At 40.5% G+C, this 19,859-nt stretch overlaps 1 protein-coding gene across 5 annotated transcripts in view; it reads right to left on the reverse strand.

Moving 5' to 3' along the window:
• PATJ (PATJ, crumbs cell polarity complex component) overlaps positions 1-19,859 on the reverse strand; it is a 356,852-nt gene that overhangs the window by 64,201 nt on the left and 272,792 nt on the right. For all 5 annotated transcript variants that reach the window (XM_021096559.1, XM_021096561.1, XM_021096558.1 and 2 more), the window contains 3 exons: positions 14,407-14,481; positions 8,847-8,961; positions 5,094-5,227 (listed from right to left, as the gene is read on the reverse strand). In XM_021096559.1, coding sequence (XP_020952218.1) covers positions 5,094-5,227; positions 8,847-8,961; positions 14,407-14,481 — 324 coding nt within the window. The remainder of the gene's footprint in view (positions 1-5,093; positions 5,228-8,846; positions 8,962-14,406; positions 14,482-19,859) is intronic.

Genomic DNA, 19,859 nt, shown 5'->3' on the forward strand with positions numbered 1-19,859 from the left:
TTGTTTATAAGCCACCCAGTCTGCTGTATTTTGTTACGGCAGCCCAAACGGACTAAGATATCTGCTTAGGAGAAACATAAAAACTAACCTATATTAATTAAACCTAGAAAAGTTTATACTATGGTTTTGCTTTTTTCTATTTTCTAGAGTTATTCCCTATTTAAATAATCCTGCATTAGGGATTAATAAACATTAAAGGCAGTAGAATCACCTTGAAGGGCAGGGTTATTTTAATTCTGTATCCTCAGCTCTAAGCCAAGGGCAGCCTTTGAGCAAATACATGCATCCTATCACAGAAGAGCCACATTTGCCACAAGTAGACCTAGGAGCACATCATAGGATTAAAACAACAGAGGCAACAGAGGCAAAGGTTGTCACCGAGGATCGGGTCCAGGTGTGCTCGTAAACCTACCAAGAAGCTCACCTTTAGCATTACCTTGGTGTTTTAAGAGTCTGTTTAGATGACTGGCTACAAAAACAATGAGATGCTGTGTGAGATCTCCTTCTGTGATCTGGGAAACCATCTGTCTTGGCTCCAGAGAAGCTATTTATAGCAGGTAGGACGGATATGGTGTCAAGACCAAGTCCCAGGGGTTTAATTCTTCTAAAGATGGCAAAAAATATCTGTTGGACACACCAGAAACCCTAATTGGGAGGGTTGTGGCAAATGCTTAATGAAGATCACGAGTCCTCAGAATTCGCCCTTTCCCGGCATCGGAGCTGAAGTAGGGATGTGTCATATAATCGAAAGCACAAAGTGCTAAGGTGCTTCTGTCGCGGATCTCAACACTGTCCACAATTTCTTTCCATAAGGTCTCACCTTTGTTTGCTAACTTCCTGCTGGCTGGCTGCACTTCCATGACCTGACTGGATAAAGTGACCTGGACTGTCAATTAGGCTGTGTGTCCCATGCCAAAATTTGGGAGTGGGGGGAGGAAAAAAGATAAGATTCTTATTGTGATGAATAACAGTTTTATCTGTTAAAGCACCTTCCACCTGCTGCTGACCAGCCTCGCCAAAATAACACCCCTATATATTACTTGTGAGCCTAACTTACAGCTTTTGATGAGGTACTTGAGGTTAGGAAATAAAAGCTGTGTTTCATTTTTCATGTTTAAGTGGTGCTTATCCTTCCAAGGACAATGCGATTTACAGTCTCAAAAGGCAGAACTATATATTATGAACCTCAAGATGCTCTTAAAGAATTTTTTTGGGCTGCCTCATGGTGGCAAGAGAAGCAGAGCACAGGTGAGCAGAGTCTGAGAGGCTGAATGTGTATGTGGGTCTGGGTTACACTGGTCTGGTCCTGTGTGGTGGTGTGTTGCCTCCTGCGTACAGCAGGAGCTTGCTGAATGGCTGGAAGGATGGCCAGAGGGTTTCTATGAACTGTTCAAAGACCAGGTCACATATAATTAGAGGGCATTATGAAATATACAGTTTGAAAAGATAACCTAGACCAAATCACATGAAGGGAAGCTTCTCTAAGGAAGACTTTGCCCCCTTCCTCACAAAGAGCCTCCCTTCCAGGATGCAGGAGGTGATGTCAAGCAGCAGAAGTCCTCCAGCTGGTGGCCAGAAGCACAACCATACACAGTATTAAGAACCCGAGAGCAGCCAGGCACATCTGACCAACCCGCACAAAGGAAAATTATATTGATAACAACAAAAGCGAAAAACAAAACCCAAAAAACCAAATCAGCTAACAAACTCACTCAGCTAGGCCAGACATGCTGATTAAAGTCTTCTAATTTCCTCTGGGAAATCTAGTTCTGTATTATTTTTGAGCCGTATTAAGAGAGTTATATTTATGAAAAATCAGAGGATTTTTATTCTATGAAATAACTCACTGAAGAATTTCCTTCAAGTGTAATTTCTCTGGTTCATTGCAAATATAACTTTATACAAATTCAATTTATTTACTGTTCAGGAACACCACTTTGGGAAAATGAGGCAACAGGCTATGGGAGGGGGATATCCCTCATGTTCAAAGTCAACCAGCAGTTTCTGAAAACTTCTCCAATGGCCTTAGTAGAACAATGATATATGTATACATACATAGAATTTTCTACTGTTTATAAAGGCTCTGATACTCATAGTAGTACCATGAGTTGGTATTATTAAGTTTACTTAGTACCTGTGGTAACTGAGGCTTGGAGAAGGTACATGTCCTGTGCTATTTCTTACTATGTACGAAGCACCAGGCTGAGGTCATCTCTTTGATCTTCCTAGCAACTCTACAAGGTATTAGTGCCCCACACTAATAGATCAGGAAATAGGCTGAGAGGTTAAGGGACCTACCCCAGCTGGGAATGGTCGAGAGAAAATGTGGCTGAGCATTGAAGGAGAGGGATGGTTGGCCATCTGCTTCAAGTTCAACTGAGGTGAGACTGTGGAAGCCGGAGAAGCAAGGGAAGATGCAGGCGTGGGGTTTGAGAAGGAACAGAATCTTGATGGGGGGGGGCAGCTGTGCAGGAAGAGAGCAGTTCGAGGGGAGGTGAGCAGAGTCTAAGAGGCTCAAATGTGTACGTGGGTCTGGGTTACACTGGTCTGGTCCTGTGTGGTGGTGTGTTGCCTCCTACATATAGCAGGAGCTTGCTGAATGGCTGGAAGGATGGCCAGAGGGTTTCTATGAACTGTTCAAAGACCAGGTCACATATAATTAGAGGGCATTATGAAATATACAGTTTGAAAAGATAACCTAGACCAAATCACATGAAGGGAAGCTTCTCTAAGGAAGACTTTGCCCCCTTCCTCAGTGACAAAGCCTGAACAGAGAGCATCCCAAGCCAGACAGCAAAAAAAAAAAAAAAAAAAAAAGTAGAAAAGTCCTGTGCCTTAAGCGGCCAAAGACCCATGAAAGGGCTGGGAGCTGAAAGTGGCCACTGAACTGGCTAACTCCAGATGTTCCCAATTCCATGCAAGCTGATGAAAGCATCACAGCTATGCAGGAAGCCACACACAGCAGCTCCTGCCTGCACAGGCAAACCGAGAGTAACTCAGGAAATAAATTATCCCAAACCCTGGAGAAAAATTTTAACAATACTTTAATCAAGCTGGAGGTAATAAAATCCTTTAATAAATAAATATCAGCCTCTTGAGCACATTTAGGTTCAGGTGGTTCACTGGCAGAGTCAAACTAAACACCGGGATTCTCTACATCAGGCCGGCTGGGAGAGAGAAGGATCATGACAGGAAACACGCAGAAGCATTAAGACCCTGGTTTCTGTGGCATATGCTGTTGTTGAGTTGCCTTGTGCCTCAGAGGACCAATATTTATTGCAGAAAAATAAAGTAGGACCTCCTCACCCCCCCAAAAGTACTAACACAGAAACATTACATGCCTGTCAAAAATGGAAAGAATTGTCTTATTGATCATATTATACCTGTTTTACCTAAAAACCTGGCATGTACATTTACTTTTTGCCAAATGAGCAAAAGAAATACCAAAACATTCATTTAAAAACATATTAAGCCAAAAAGAAAACAAAAAGACAACTTACGGAATGGGAGAAAATAGTTTCAAACGATGCAATGGACAAGGGCTTCATCTCTAGAACATACTTATACAACTTATATAACTCAACAGCAAAAAAGCCAACCACCCAGTGGAAAAATGGGCAAAAGACCTGAATAGACCATTCTCCAAGAAAGATATACAGATGGCCAACAAGCACATGAAAAAATGCTCAATATCCCTGATTATTAGACAAATGCAAATCAAAACTACCATGAGATACCACCTCACACCAGTAGGAATGGCCATCCTTAATAAGTCCACAAGTAACAAGTGCTGGAGGGGGTGGGGAGAAAAGGGAACCCTCCTGTGCTGTTGGGGGGAATGTAAGCTGGTATAGCCACTATGGAGAACAGTATGGCGGTACCTTAGAAATCTATACATCGAACTGCCATGTGACCCAGCAGTCCCACTCTTGGGCATATATCCGGACAAAACTCTCCTTAAAAGAGACACATGCACCCGCATGTGCATTGTAGCACTATTCACAATAGCCAAGACTTGGAAACAACCTAAATGTCCATCAACAGACGATTGCATTAGGAAGATGTGGTATATATACACAATGGAATACCACTCAGCCATGAAAAAGAACAAAATAATGCCATTTGCAGCAACATGGATGGACTCTCATACTGAGTGAAGTAAGTCAGAAAGAGAAAGACAAATACAGTATGATGTCGCTTATAACTGGAATCTAATATATAGCACAAATGAATGTTTCCACAGAAAAGAAAATCATAGACTTGGAGAATAGACTTGTGGCTGCCTGGGGGAAGAGGAAGGGAGTGGGAGGGATCAGGAGCTTGGGGTTAACGGATGCAAACTATTGCTCTTGGAATGGATTTACAATGAGATCCTACTGTGTACTGAGAACTATGTCTAGATACTTACTTTGCAACACAGCAATGGGAGGAAAAAGTATGTGTACATGTATGTGTAACTTGGTCCCCATGCTGCACAGTGGAAAAAAATTTAAATTTTTTAAAATTTAATAAAAATAAAATAAAATATATAAAAAACTTAAAAAAAACCCATATTCATTAATAAGAGTGATTGTCTCTAGGGAGAGGCCCTGGTTGGGGTTGAGGGTGGGGTTGGAGGGCAAGGCTAGGGCAAAAGGGTAGGAGGGGGATTTATCTTTCACTTTAGATCCTTCTGTGTCCAATTTAACTTTGCATAATGTGCAAGTATTGCCTATTCAAATACATATGCATTAATTAATCACATCTTTGTAAGTCAAAACCCCAGAAGTTTCACATTTTAATGGCACTATTGATTAGTGACATTCAAAATGCACTGAATAATCAAAGTTCCATCATCCGAGTAAAAACATTCTAAACCAATTTTTTAAAAAATTACAAGTAGACATGAACATGGTCAAAATAAGGCCATGCCTAAATTTGGGGGCTAGAATAACTGATGTATACTTTTATGTAGCAGTCCACTAAATAATAATGACGATCATGATAACAATAGTTCATATACGTGCGGTGAACAGTCTTCCACAGAAGTGAGACGCCTAGGACTCAGCAACGAACTCTGTGCCAACAGATATATTTCATTTCTAGAAACTTACCAAGGGTGTGTCTTTTCCTCCCACGATGCTGAGACCAAGCCCCGAACGTCCCTTGGATATTTCTATAATCATTTCTTGGCCGGGAATAATGGGACATGTGGCAGGGTCCACTGACAGAGGAGCCTGGAAACCACCTGGAGAAGGATTGAACACAGAATGACTGGCAAGTAGGAGATGCAGCTCCACCTGCACGCTCCACCGCTCGGGCCGTGTTTATCATTTCACTCCACTCCTGCCAAGCACCATGAAGGGGCAAGTGGGTCACTCCTGCCCATTCACCCGGTGAAGAAACATGACACCCCTCTGACACTTTTGAGATTAAAACAGGAACTACCCCAACCCCAACAATCAATTACTTTAGTTATACTTGACATTTTTAAAATCTTAAAATACACCATGAAAACTGGTATGGAAAATTTTAAATTGACTGAATGACTAAGTATATATGGGTATGTGTTATAATGAGAATAAAGACTGATATAAATTCTGAGCTATAGTTATAAAATACTAATTAAGAAATAATGCTTACTTTTCAATTAGAGCATATCATATGGATTAAGATGTATAAAGGATATAATCAGTAAAGTATGATGCACCTGAAAATAATAATTACCTAAAAATTATCCCCAAATACATAATAGTAAAAAAAAAAAAAAGTTATAAATACTGTGGAATTAATTGCTCGGTCCATAACTGAAAAGTTTGTTAAAGGAATTAGTGCTGTTTTACAAAGGTTTACTTTTAAAAATCATTGTTTTAAGCTGAGCTTTTCCAAAAACTGGAAGAAAAAAATATTTACAGGCTAAGAGATGTTCAGTCACGCTTACTAAAGAAGTTCTTACTAGCATAAATTCTCCACATGTTCATTTTCAGTCAAACCTAACTCACTGAAAAATGAAAACATCCAGAATTCCTATTGAAGCTCCAGGGTAATGAACCCAACTAGTCTTTGGGTTTGGTCCCTTGATTCGCCCAGTACGTTAAGGATACAGCATTGCCATGAGCTGTGGTGTAGGTTGCAGATGCCGCTAGGATCCTGCATTCCTGTGGCTGTAGTTGGCAGCTGTAGCTCTGATTCGACCCTTAGCCTGGGAACCTCCACATGCTGTGGGTGAGGCCCTAAAAAGTAAATAAATAAATAAATAAATAATCTAAACATCCAAAATGTTAGTTTCAAGAGAATCTTATACAAATAATAGTTTCTAGAGAATGCCATCTTTTCTGATAATTAGGTTTGATCATTAAGAGTACTGACTCTTACGTAGTGATATAATTGGGTAAAAGGCTGGTGACAGAGGGCCCCGTCTGCTGGTCAGGTGCAGCTAATGCACAGGGGCAAGGCTGAAATCCACAAACCTCTGAACAAGCAAGAGCCAAGAGACTGTGGCTAGAGGACCAACAATCATTTTTGTTTTCAAAAGGTTGGGGGGAAGAAAGAAAAGAAAAAGAACACTAAATTCCATGAACTTCAAATTTTAACGTCCATAAATAAAGTAGTATTGGAACACAGCCTTACTAATATATTTCCATCTAGACTACGGCTACTAATGGCAGAGTTGAGAAGCTGCAACAGAGACCATATGGCACATAAGACTTAAATATTTACTATCTGCTCCTTACACAAAAAGTTTGCCAATCCTTGTATAAACCAAAAGGAAACCGGCTCTAGCCTGTGAGGGTTCTGCTCTGACTAAGCAACAATCATTGTCTTTGGGACAAAAGGGCACAGGTTTGGGGGTGGTGCAGAAATGGATTTGAGGAGTTCCCATTGTGGAGCAGCAGAAATGAATCCGACTAGGAACCATGAAGTTGTGGGTTCGATCCCTGGCCTCATTCATTGGGTTAAGGATCTGGCATTGCCATGAGCTGTGGTGTAGGTCACAGACGCGGCTCGGATTTCGTGTTGCTGTGGCTGTGGTGTAGGCCAGCAGCTGCAGCTCCAATTCGACCCCTAGCCTGGGAACTTCCATATGCCGTGGGTGTGGCCCTAAAAAACAAATAAATAAAAAATAAACAAACAAACAAAAAGAAGTGGATTTGAGTTCCTAAGAGGGAAATCAGTAAGTGGGTGAAACTGAGGCTCATCTGTCATCAGAAAAAAGCATATAATCACAATCTAAGAGGCTGTTCCAGATCTTAGGCCCAGGTACTGGCATAGCGTAGGAGTCACATAGGTGCTGTTCCTGGCCACATGGAATTTATTAATCTGATGGCCTCTTGGTTAACAGTGAGAAATTCAGATACAACCTCAGCAACAATTTTAAAATGCCAAATTAGAGGAATATTAAATTGTAAACCTAATTTGACTCTAGATCTTTTGGCAACATGTATTTCATGCTACATTTTTCACTAATTTACCGTAAAGACAATGTAGGATAGAGGCAGCACACCACAGATGCTTTAAAAATTGATACTCCTTATGTAAATCACTAGCTTTAGTGTCTTGAGTGAGTAGAGAAAACACAGCAGGAGATACTGGTGGTGGCATTTCTTTCCCTCCTCTGCTTCTGCCTCACCCTGGCCAATTCTGGTCAGTGTTGGTATTTATTTCTCTCATAGAATCTGGCTGAAGGCCTGGCTCCCTCCGAGCCCCCCAGTCAATGCTTGGTAAATGGACAGCTGAATGAATATAACCTCCACAGATTAAACTGCAGGATGAGTAATTTCTCTTCTCGAGGTAAAGATATATGATATATACTCTCAATACTCAATTGGTCTACATTGGGGTCATCAAACATTTTTGGTAAAAGGCAGGTGGCAAATATCTTAGACCATACAGGCTCTGGTGCAGCCACTCAGCTCTATCCTTATAGAGTGAAAGCAGCCATATACAATATGTACACAAATGAGTATTCCAACAAAATACTATGTATGGATACTGAAATCTGAATTTCACATAATTTCTATGAAATAGTCTTTTGATTTTTTTTCCCAACATTTTAAAAATGTGAAAACCATTTTTAGCTTGTAGACCATATAAAAAGAGCTGCTGGGCCAAATGTGACTCAGGGGTCATAGTTTGCTGACCACATTCATCAATTATTTTAGCAAAAAGCTAGAGCTTTAGAATAATACCTGCCTGCTAAATTTTTTGTGAGTTAATGTTCATGAAAAAAATACCGTAAAGACAAATACCATGATGGTGTCAGGTCTGCTAAATTCATGCAGGGTTATATTTTACCATTGGGGAGCATGGTGTTTTAAATAGTCCTTCTTTTAAAACTGACTTATATTGCATGAAAGCAAAATGGAAATATTCATTATTCATCTTGAAGTTCTATTTTCAACCATTAGTCAGCATAATTCAACCCAGAAATTCCAAGAGAGAAAGTGAATACCAATGTTTTTAAGCACTGAAAATTAATAGTCTTTAAATAGCTGATTACATTGACCTAAGCAAAAGCTACAGTCTGGTTCAACGTGATTTTTAAGAGATACTGCTCATGAACTAAACACAATCTTTTGGAGAGCTTAGAGAATAATCTGGAAACCTCAGATTCAACTAGCATTTACTGAGGGCCTTTTTGTTCTGGTATTTTTATGTTCAATAAATAAGAGGCAATCCCATGGATGGAAATGAAGAAAATGGTGTTGGAAGTAAAGTGACCTGCCCACGTCCCATAGCTCAGGGACTGGGGTAGGGAGGACGACCAGGCTTCCTGATTCCTGGTCCACTGGGCTCCTCAGGACATCACAATTCCTTCCGTTCCTAAGGTTTGATGAATCAAGTCAATTCTGCTGAGAGAGACATACCATAGCCTGTGAAGTCTGCATCTGTTGAATGGTATGAAGCTGGTGCTAAAGGGATCTCTTGTGAACTGAAGGAGACCTTTGTTGAATATTTCTGCTGTTTACTTTGGCTGCCAGCCTACAAAAAGAAAGAAAATTAGATGAACATCAGAGAGGAGAAAGGTAACAAGAGAAAACTTTAAAATTGGTGTATTAACCAATGGTACACTCCAATAACGTCTCGTGAAAGTTTAGAGTTAGAGAGGTGGCAAGGGGAAGTTGGGATGATTTCTGCTCCATTCTCCATGCTTCCCTGTTTAACTTTACATCTAAAATGCTTCAGTGAAGGATGGATCAAGGAAGGGAAGAAGGACAGAAGCTGAAGCTAAGTGAATGGTGTGGTTTGCGAATGGAGCTGGGGCTGGGAAGCATTTTTACATGACGAAATCATCATGGAGTCTACGTATCTGTGCTGTGCCCAATGACAAACAATCTATGCTGTGGATGTTCTGAGCACACAACACTGTCCATCTTTTCTGGACATATTCATATAGTTAAAAAGCATGAGGTAGGTTAACTGCACAACATAAGGGGCAGGAAGAGACAACAAACATCTACTGAAAGCCTACTAAGTGCCAGGCACAACAATTACAATTAATTTACCTAAAATAGTGCATATTCACCTTTGATTCCCCAGCCTGGAACATAGTGTGACCTCAATAAATGTTTGATGAATGAATGAATGAATAAATGAATAAATGTAGAAGAGCAAAACTGAAGACATGGAAACAGAATAAGAAAGAAATCTGTAATTCAATGACGGTACAGAGACCTTTGCTGTGTGAGCTTTGGAAAATTAACTTGTAATTCTGTATTTTTATTGATAATACCACTAATGAATATTAGTATTAGAAAAACTAAGACAAACCAAAAGGACTCCATGCTTTCTTAACAGGCAGCTAGTTAACATAGGTAGTGACCTGACCTGCCTTCTGGATCTGTAGTTAGCCAGGGAACCCATCCCCAGCTGGAAGATTCTGGTAGAGGCAGTGAAGCACCAGACTGTCCCTGGAGTCTAGAAACAGGATCAAATTAACTGCTCCAGAACATAACCGTTCAAGATTCTGTCAATGGAAGGCTGTGCCTCACTCAATACACAGTACTGTGCAGTGTGTAACAGGAAATACAGTAACACCCATGGTACATCTGCATTGTGCGTTCCAGTTTTCAAAAACACTCTTACATTCAATGAATTCATTTAATCATGAGAACAACCCTGAGAATTAGACAATATTCTGCTTTCTTACAGATGAAGAAACTAAGACACAAATGTCAAGTGACATATCTGAAACCATACAGCTAAACAGAGGAAGAGTGTAGGACTGAAAGTGGGTATTTGAAGAATGCTACAAATTTAAAGAGTTTATCAAACAGCTAGGCAATGATTCTACTGATGTTCTTTTTTTTCTGCAGTTTTTTTATCACCGTCATTTCATAATGACTGTACACTTATTTAAAAAGACTTTTTTGGAGTTCCCACTGTGGCGCAGTGGAAATGAATCCGACTGGGAACCATGAAGTTGCAGGTTTGATCTCTGGCCTCGCTCAGGGATCTGGCATTGTCATGAGCTGTAGTATAGGTAGCAGAAGACAACTCAGATCCTGTGGTGTAGGCCGGCATCTATAGCTCTGATTTGACCCCTAGCCTGGGAACCTCCATATGCCATCTGGGTGTGGCCTTAAAAAGCAATAAATAAAAATAAATAAAAAATAAAGACTTTTTTGGGTACATATTTTCAGTGATTTTTTTTTAATTTTAATTTTAATTTAGTTATTTTTGGCTATGCCTGTGGCATGCAGAAGTTCCTGCACCAGGGATTGAACCCGCACCACTGCAGTGACCATGCCAGATCCTTAGCCTGCTAGGCCACCAGAGAACTCCATTTTCAGTGATTTTAAAAAGAGGAAAGTGGAAAAATGACAAAGTGGGGGTTACAACCAGAAAACTGAACAGTGGAACCACCTAGATATCCAGTTACTCCATGAACCACATCTGCCAACCTCCTTGAACTAGATGTGACCACAGACCACTCTATGGTCAATGGGATGGAAACAGATAGGAGCTGTACAATTTTCAGGCCATTTTCTTAAGGAGAACAATCTTGCCTTTCCCTTCTCTTTAGATGAAATACAGATGGAACAGTAGTAATTAGAGCAGCCATTTTAGACTAAAAAAGTGGATGCTACGTTTTGAGGACGGTAATCAAATAAGAATTGTACAGTAATCAGATAAGAGGTGCTTGGGTCCATGACATCATGGAGCCACCATATGGTCCTCAAACTGATCACATCTGCACTGTTATGTAGAAGAGAAACTTCTTGTACCAACGGAACATAAGCTTAACGGAGATGGTACAGCTTTCCTTTGCATCGTCTCAAGAAAGAACATTGCTAACAAAGCTAAACGCAAGCTACAGAGCTCTTTTATGAAAAATGGCATGAATTTTAAAACAGGAAAGCAGAAGAGACACCCATGACTATAGCATGACTTTTATAACAGCAGGGAATGTTTGTTGTTCATCTTTATTCCCCAGCTTATGCAGCCTCCCATTTCATTGTGCATACTAGGTAGGCTTCTAATAGATATGGGTAGAACTGAATTCAATTCAAAAATAAGGAAACAGGAGTTCCCGCTGTGGCTCAGTGCAAACAAATCTGACTAGCATCCATGAAGATGCAGGTTCGATCGGATCCCTGCTCAGTGAGTTTAGGATCCAGTGTTGTTGTGAGCTGTGGTGTAGGTCACAGACACAGCTCAGATCCCACGTTGATGTGGCTGTGGTGTTGGCCAGCGTCTACAGCTCCAATTTAACCCTTGGCCTGGGAACCTCTATATGCCATGGATACGGCCCTAGAAGGACAAATAAATAAATAAATGAAATGGTCCATAGAAACCAAGAGAAACAAAATGTGTTTAGAGGCAGACTGCTTGTTGCTAAGTGTGGTAATGGATGAACATAGCTCCCATGACTCATCCATTGACGCAAAACCAAACTACCAAGTATGAAAGATAATAAAGGTCAGATTTGTAGACTGCAACCATTAAAAATTATATAAATTTTATTTTATTTTATTTTATTTTGCTTTTTAGGGCTGCAACTGTGGCATATGGAAGTTCCCAGGCTAGGGGTCAAATTGGAACCGCAGCTGCTGGCCTACGTCACAGCCACAGCAACTCGGGATCTAAGCCGTGTCTGTGACCTACACTAGAGCTCACAGCAACGCCAGATCCTTAACCCACTGAGTGAAGCCGGGGATAAAACCCACATCCTCATGGATGCGAGTCGGATTTGTTTCCACTGGGCCACCATGAGAACTCCCCAAATTTTTTTAAAATAAGAAAAATCAGACTTGCTATTGAATGTCACTGTATTCAAACATAAGAGCTGGAGAGGACTTTATTTAAGTCATTCAACCTAACTAAACCTGGGGTTCTCAACCCTGTCTTCATAATAGGAACTGCTAGGGAGCCTTTAAAATTTATGAATGCTGGAACTCCCATTCTAGACCAAACACACTAATATAGGAGTGTGGAGCTCAGACGAGTATTTTCTGGTTTTTTTGTTTGTTCGTTTTTGTTTTTTTGTCTTTTTAGGGCTGCACAGGCAGCATATGGAGGTTCCCAGGCTGGGGGTCGAATCAGAGCTACAGTTGCCGGCCTGCATTATAGCCACAGCAACTCGGGATCCGAGCCGTGTCTGCAACCTACACCACAGCTCACAGCAACACTGGATCCTTAACCCACTGAGTGAGGCCAGGGATGGAACCCATGTCCTCATGGATACTAGTCAGGTTCATTAACCACTGAGCCACGATGGGAACTCTCATTTTCTGGATTCTTTTTTTGAATTTGTGTGTGTGTGTTTTAATTGAGACTTATTTTTTAAAATTAAATTATGGAGTCATAACCCATAAATGGGTAAATGGGTTTCTGAGATTTAGATGGAAATTCTAGGAACTGTAAAACCTCTGCAGTTGTATCAAAGTTTTATCTAACAATGTTCTTCTGGAGAAAGAGTCCACAATTCATCAGATTTTCATGCTGAGGAAAAAAAAAAAAAGACCACTCCTCAAAAGAAGATATGAATTGCTGAGTTTTTTAACACTAATTAGCTGTGTGACCACAGCCAAGTCACTCAACCTCCTAAACACCCTCATCTGTAAACTGGTGGCCATACATTTCTGCCTTGAAGGGTTGTTGTGAAGACCGAGGAGATAGGTACATAAAGAAACCTCTCGCCATGTCAGGAACAAAGGAGGAGTTCAGTTAATAATAGCTACTAATGTTTTATGTCTTTTGATAACTTGTAATAAATTATCACCCAGCTTCAGATGGAAAAACTTCAAGGATGAAAAAATTCCATTTCCTCAAGGAACCTCATTCCATTTTGGAAGAGCGCGAATGCTTAGCAAGTTCTTTATGATGAGCTGCCCCAGCTTCACTGCAGACGCTGCCCACTGCTCTCTGGGCTGTTTCTCTTCTGCAGCCACAGAAAAGGCAGATAATCACTTTCCCAAAGGAGAATGCTTTAGATATTTTAAGTGCTCCTTTTTCAGCAAGGAAAAGAAAGGCAGGAGGATGTGTAAGATGTGCCTCAGCTCTAAAGTCCTATGGTTACACAATTTTAGAGATGGTTAAAATAGAATGTGTACATGTATGTATAACTGGGTCACCATGCTGAACAGTAGAAAAAAAAAGTATTGGGGAAATAACTATTAAAAAATAATGAATATGTACCTTGAAATAGGTAAGAGTATGTATATAAAGTACTAACATATTAATAGTATTGGCAAATACATTAAATAAAAATCTGGTTCTACATTTTTTAAAAAGTGCTTAGAGGTTTTCAATTGCACCTTATTTTTAAGGGTCTTTTATACCTACTTATATTTACTTAGATATTTAGCATATTAGCATATTAGAGACTTTTCAAAGGCATTTTCTGTGGCAACGTTTGAAATATCATATATTTCCTGTAAGCTCTGATCATCTATAGTTCCATAAACATAAAAACAGTTAACATTGTAATAATGTAAATTTTAGCAGCACAGAAGTACAAATGAGCACACAGAAATGAGAATCAGGACTTAAGAAAAAGTTCAGCAGCAACACAAATACAAAAATCTGACAGAAATTTATTGTTTTTTTTTAAGAGAAGTGAAACTCAAAATACAAGGAACTGCATTTATATTTTTATAGAGCTACAAATGCTCCCACTTAAAATTTTTATTTATCTAAGACATGAGGCTCTCAGAATTTAGATGCAAGTGTGTTTTCAGGGATGCCTCACTTTTAAACCCTGCTTAAGATGCTGGTACAAGGAGGCACACAGAAGCTATTTCCACACACCTTACGCAGAATCGGTGATACAGCTGTGGGCTGACTCCAAGTTGAAAGACACACCATAACTTCCTGCCAAGTAGTAAAGGGTCTAATTTCATTTCAATCACTCCCTTTTCTTCTGGAACCCGTTTATAATGCACACCACATCAGAAGAGCAAACCTAAAGGGTAGGTTACGTACATTGTCAGTTGGACATTCTGGTGCCTTCTGCTGACCTGTCACCACACCTTGACCAGCTGCCTGGGAGATGTCTTCCTGAAACGTAAAAGATATGGCCAGTTATCAGCATTATAGGGCTCACCTGCACGCTCCAACTTCCACAGTCAAGCACCATTTAATGGGGTTTCAGGCAACTGCCAGGCAAAAAAGTTGTATTTATCCATCTGGACTAGTTCTCAGAAATGAACATAGCCTTACCATTTCTAAATGCTTTTTTGGCCCTTTTAAATCTGTTAGTCTTTAAGCCTATCAGATACCTTTGGATGGTCATTTCAGCCAGAATTTTTTTCTTCTGCTGTCATACCAGTAATCCCTATATATAGATATACTTACACTGGATATTAAATCCTTTCAGGTTTCAAGTCGTGACATGAGAAACTCACTAAAGATCCTGGGAAATACAAAGATAAGTTGGCCCTGAACTCCATGGAAAAGTGTAAACTTCAGTCTTGGGAGAGAGGCAAACTACCAGAACATGTGTGAAACCGATGAATAATTAAAGGATAGTTAACTGAAATACGTAACAGTGATAAATTGACCAGAATGCTTAGGTCCATCTTCCACCTTATCTCATCCTTTTTATTTTTTTAATTGCTTAATTTTTATTTTATTTTTTTGCCTTTTAGTGCTGCACGCACAGCATATGGAAGTTCCCGGGCTAGGGGGTCTAATGGGGGCTACACCTGCTGGCCTATGCCACAGCCTCAGCAATGCAGGGTCGGAATGGCATCTGCACCCTACACCACAGCTCACGGTAGTGCCGGATCCTTAACCCACTGAGTGAGGCCAGGGATTGAACCTACGGCCTCATGGTTCCTAGTCGGATTCGTTTCCACTGTGCCACCATAGGAACTCCTTCTCTCATCCTTTTTAATAGGCAGTTTACAGGGGAAATGATCACACAATGGTTTACTCTAAGGCATGAACTCACGCATTTGGCTTGGACAAGGCAGGGAACACAGGAAGACTGATTTGGGTAGGAGAAAGGATGGTTTACTCTGGCTCTTGGTAAATGTCTCCACACCCAGGTGGGGAGGTCTAGCGCACAGCTGACAGGTAGGCAAGCTATCTCAGGACGACGCCGAGAGGTGTGCCTTGTACAGTGGAAAGTTGGGAGTTTGTGACCCTAGCTCCTTGACTGAAAAATTACGAAATCCTGAGCAGGTTATCTGACCTCTCCAAGCCTGAATTTCTTCATCTTTAAAATGCAAGAAAAATAAGAGTAGTTAAATAATAGGGATGTTGAAAGGATTAAATGGAGGAATGCATGCAAAGCACTTAGCATGTTTCCTGGCACATAGCAAGTATTTAATAAAGATGCTAATGACGACAGTAAATGAAATCAACCTATGGGACACTCTGCTAGCTCTGCTACAGGGGTGGTGAAAAGAGTTACCTGGATGGGACACTTTCTTCTCAGGGGAACACTGGCCTATTATCTGACACCCCAACCCCAACCCTCACCCTGGTTTATTTTCTGGGCATACTGACTTACTCTTTCTTCAATAGGCTCCCATCACATTTGTAACAATACAACAGATAAAGATCAGTGTATGCCCAGCCATTATTACTAGATTATGTTATACTTTCCTTTTGTCTCTGCAATTCCTTATCAGTTTCGAACCTGAGAGATTTAACCCTACCATGTAAAACCCTGAGACAGCAGCCGAGGACTGCTGGAGGACTGTGAGTACCCAGAGCTGCCTACTTGTAACTTATGTTTTAGGACCAGAACTATCTCCCATTTAGATTATCTCTTATTTCTCCCATATGGGAGGAAGATTCTAGAACTCCTCTCCCTCATTCCTGTTTTTTTTTTTTTTTTTAACTTTACTCCTAAACAGATTATGTGACATAAAATAAATTTTTATTTTTTATTTTTTTAGAGCTGTGCCTGTGGCACATGGAAGTTCCCAGGCTAGGGGCTGAATCAGAGCTATAGCTGCTGGTCACACAACAATGGAACTGTAGCTGCTCGTCACCACAGCTACAGCAATGCCAGATCCAAGCTGCATCTGTGACCACAGCTCATGGCAATGCCAGATCCTTAACCCACTGAGCAAGGCCTGGGATCGAACCCACATCCTCATGAATACTAGTTGGATTCATTACCACTGAGCCACAATGGGAACTCCTAAAATTAATTTTAAAATTACCTCACCCTTTAATTCCTCCCTGAGCCCCTGGGTGATGTTCCTTCCACAGCATGACCAATTATTTCACCACAATTTTTGCAACATTACGTAAATTTAAGTCTTATGTGTTTGCCTTCCATATAATAACGTCATTGATTTTGTCCTACTGGTTTCTTAAACATGTGGTAGAATAGAATATGCACTTGATAAAAGGCTAGTGCTGAATGAATCAAAGTTCGAGAACTTAAATCTTAAATGCACCTGGGTGGATGTCACAGCCAGCCACGAAAGGAAGGTGACCTGTGGCCTCTACTTTAAAGATTCACAGTTGAAAAGAGAGAAGAAAGACATGGGAAGGTCAATAAATAGGGCTCAATTTTCAGAATAAAGTTCAAAAACCCCTGCCTTATAAATGGAAGCCATGGGTGTTGTTCTTTACAGTGGGGATCAAATGGCTTTAGGATCAAATGCCTCTATTTGAAAATGATACTGCAGAGGTCCGCCATCCTGGCTTTGTTTAAACCCGGATTAACCAGCAAAGTGGAGCTGCCTCTCCCAACTAAACCCACTTTGCATATGATGTAGAGGTACTATTAATTTGGTAGAATTTGTCCTCATCATTGACCCTTGTAAATAAAAGAGAGGGTGCTGGGATAGCAGCCAGAAAAATCTGGGCTTACATTGGTTATACCACTTATTAGCAGGAGTAGGACTTGGAAAACTTCGTTTTTTGCAAGAGTAAGAACTACCTGAATGAAGAGGTGGGATCAAAGTTGAGTTCAACACACGATCATTGAGCATCTGCTCTGTGCTCTGAGAAAAGATGAATGGAACTTAACATTGAAGACATATTACAGAAATAATTACGGAAATGTCGAATTACAACTGAACGATATATGGGGTATATGGGTGAAGGCATGTGGCAGACAGCAGGTGCCCAAGAGGCGTCAGTTCCCTTCTCTTTCTTTTATCTCGTCCTGAAAAATGTGAAAGGAGGAAAGCAGAGCTCTGAAAAGCATCCGGTCCACCACACTGTCCCATGTGTTATACAGAAGATCCTTAAACTTTTGGGGCCAAGGGATGGAGCCAGTCCAAGATGACCATAATAATAACATCCGCTAGAACTTGCGGAGCACTGACGCCAAGGTACCCAGCCAGGTAGGTTACACATTTTAGATGTCAATGTATGCAACAGATTTACAAGTCAGGTACAGCGTTAACTGCCATTATTCTTGGAAGCTCTGAAAGCTCTCTGAAGGTAAGACCGATGTGTCCTGTTCACTGTGATATGCCCTGTGGGGTCGCACAGTGCTGGGGACATAACAGGCTTAATTTCCACTTTCTTTGAAGGAGACCATAATTAACATAGGGTTTAGAACCTTAAAATTAGATTCAGTAAAAAAGGGTTCCTCAGAGAAGTAAAAACTTTACAAACTCAAAGAACATCACTACATTAAATAAATGAGCAAACAAAACATATAGATATGTAGGAGTAATCTCCCTCCCTCAAAAAAAAAAAAAAAAAAGGACATCACTACATCTCTAAGAAGCTCTGGGATTCAGATGATAGGGCACCAGACACAGGTAAAAGAGTATGAATTCAGGGCTCTGAGCTGCCACGTCTAAGGGCTTCTCTGGACCCTTCGTGCATGCTAAACAATTATGATTGTAAGATTACTTTCTCAATTTAGAAACATCTGATAAGTAATCATTTCCTTCCAGGCAAGATGAAATTCCACGTTGAATAACAAGTCTCCATAGCAGGCCATGAAGTTGGTTGGGAGTAAAAGAAAGCTAGCAGACACCCAAGATGTGAATTTGTGTTAAAAATGTATACCTAATATTTTTACTGTCTTGGAGTTCATGAGGTTACTTTACTGGCTACCCTCACATCTCTATATTATTGTCATTTCAATGCAGAGGGGAAGAGAATGAAAGAAAATGCCAAAAGCTTGTCTCTCCTGACTTCCATAAGGAGGAAGGCTTGACTGTAGATCCGTCTTTTATGACCAGGAAAGGGAAATTTATCATGTAGGCAAATCTCAAGTGCTTTTCAGAAATACAAGACATAAAGTACAATGAGCTGTGAAAAATATCCCCTATCTGAATGCACCTGAATTCTGCCATTGGCAATTTGCATACTGTCACAAGAGAGAGGCCAGTGCTGACTGAGACACATTCTCTCCTGCTCCCTATAGCGGATGCCTACACTCCTGCTACAGATGCCGTTCTCATATCAGATCTAAAACAGAAAATAAGATTCACATGTGGCCCTGGCTTCCACAGCCAAACTAGAAATCCTGCACTTCTTGATGGAGAGCAAACTGGGGATAAAAACGGATTTTAAGCACGCAGCTCAGAACTTTGCTTTTAAAATGAGTAGGATATTACACCTGAAAATTCTAGCCTGGATATAAGACCTAACAAGAACTTATAATCATCAGAAACACATTTTAAAGTCCCCCCACCCCAAATTTGGATGACAGCACTTTAAAAACACTTAGGAATAACTTTTAATCAAGCACAGCAGTCAAAATTGATAAATTGAACCTGTGTCAGCAACCACATGGTATGTTATACCTTATTCATTATCTTCTCACACATCCACTTTTTCTCATATTCTTTTTTTTTAATTAGTGATAATATCAACTTCCTGCATATCCAGGTTTAAAACCACAGCTAGCTTGTGTTAACCTCTCTCCTTGCCTGCTTTCATCTAATCATTTGTAAAGCACTCTCAATTCCAGGAACACAACATGAAGCAAAGTAGATTTTTCTTAGATGCTGGGATTTCACAGACCAGAAATTTTTCCAAAGAACTTTGAGGATATAGAGTTACCTTTTCTTTTTCCCCAAGTAATTGAGACCAAAGAAGTATTAGGTTGGAGCATATGAATTTGCTACTTTATGGGTCAAGAAAGGGTCAAATAGCACCGATTTCTGAGGGTCCAACCTATTAAAGTCATCTCTCCCACAACTAACCACTGTATGTTACCACCATAATGTCAGGTAGGAAGAGCCATGAACACTAAAAAATTAGGTGTGACACAGTTTTAAATTGAAGGACAGTCCTTTGGAGTTCCCGCTGTGGTGCCGTGGGTTAATGATCCCGCCTGCCTCTGGTGTTGCCAGTTTGATCCCCGGCCTGTTACAGGGGATTAAGGATCCAGTGTTGCTGTAGCTGTGACAGAGGTGGCAGATGTGGCTTGGATTCAATCCCTGGCTCTGGAACTTCCATATGCTGCAGATGTGGCCAAAAAAGGGAAACATGTTTTTAAA

This window comes from Sus scrofa, chromosome 6 (genome assembly GCF_000003025.6).
Source record: "Sus scrofa isolate TJ Tabasco breed Duroc chromosome 6, Sscrofa11.1, whole genome shotgun sequence".
NCBI lineage: Eukaryota > Metazoa > Chordata > Mammalia > Artiodactyla > Suidae > Sus > Sus scrofa.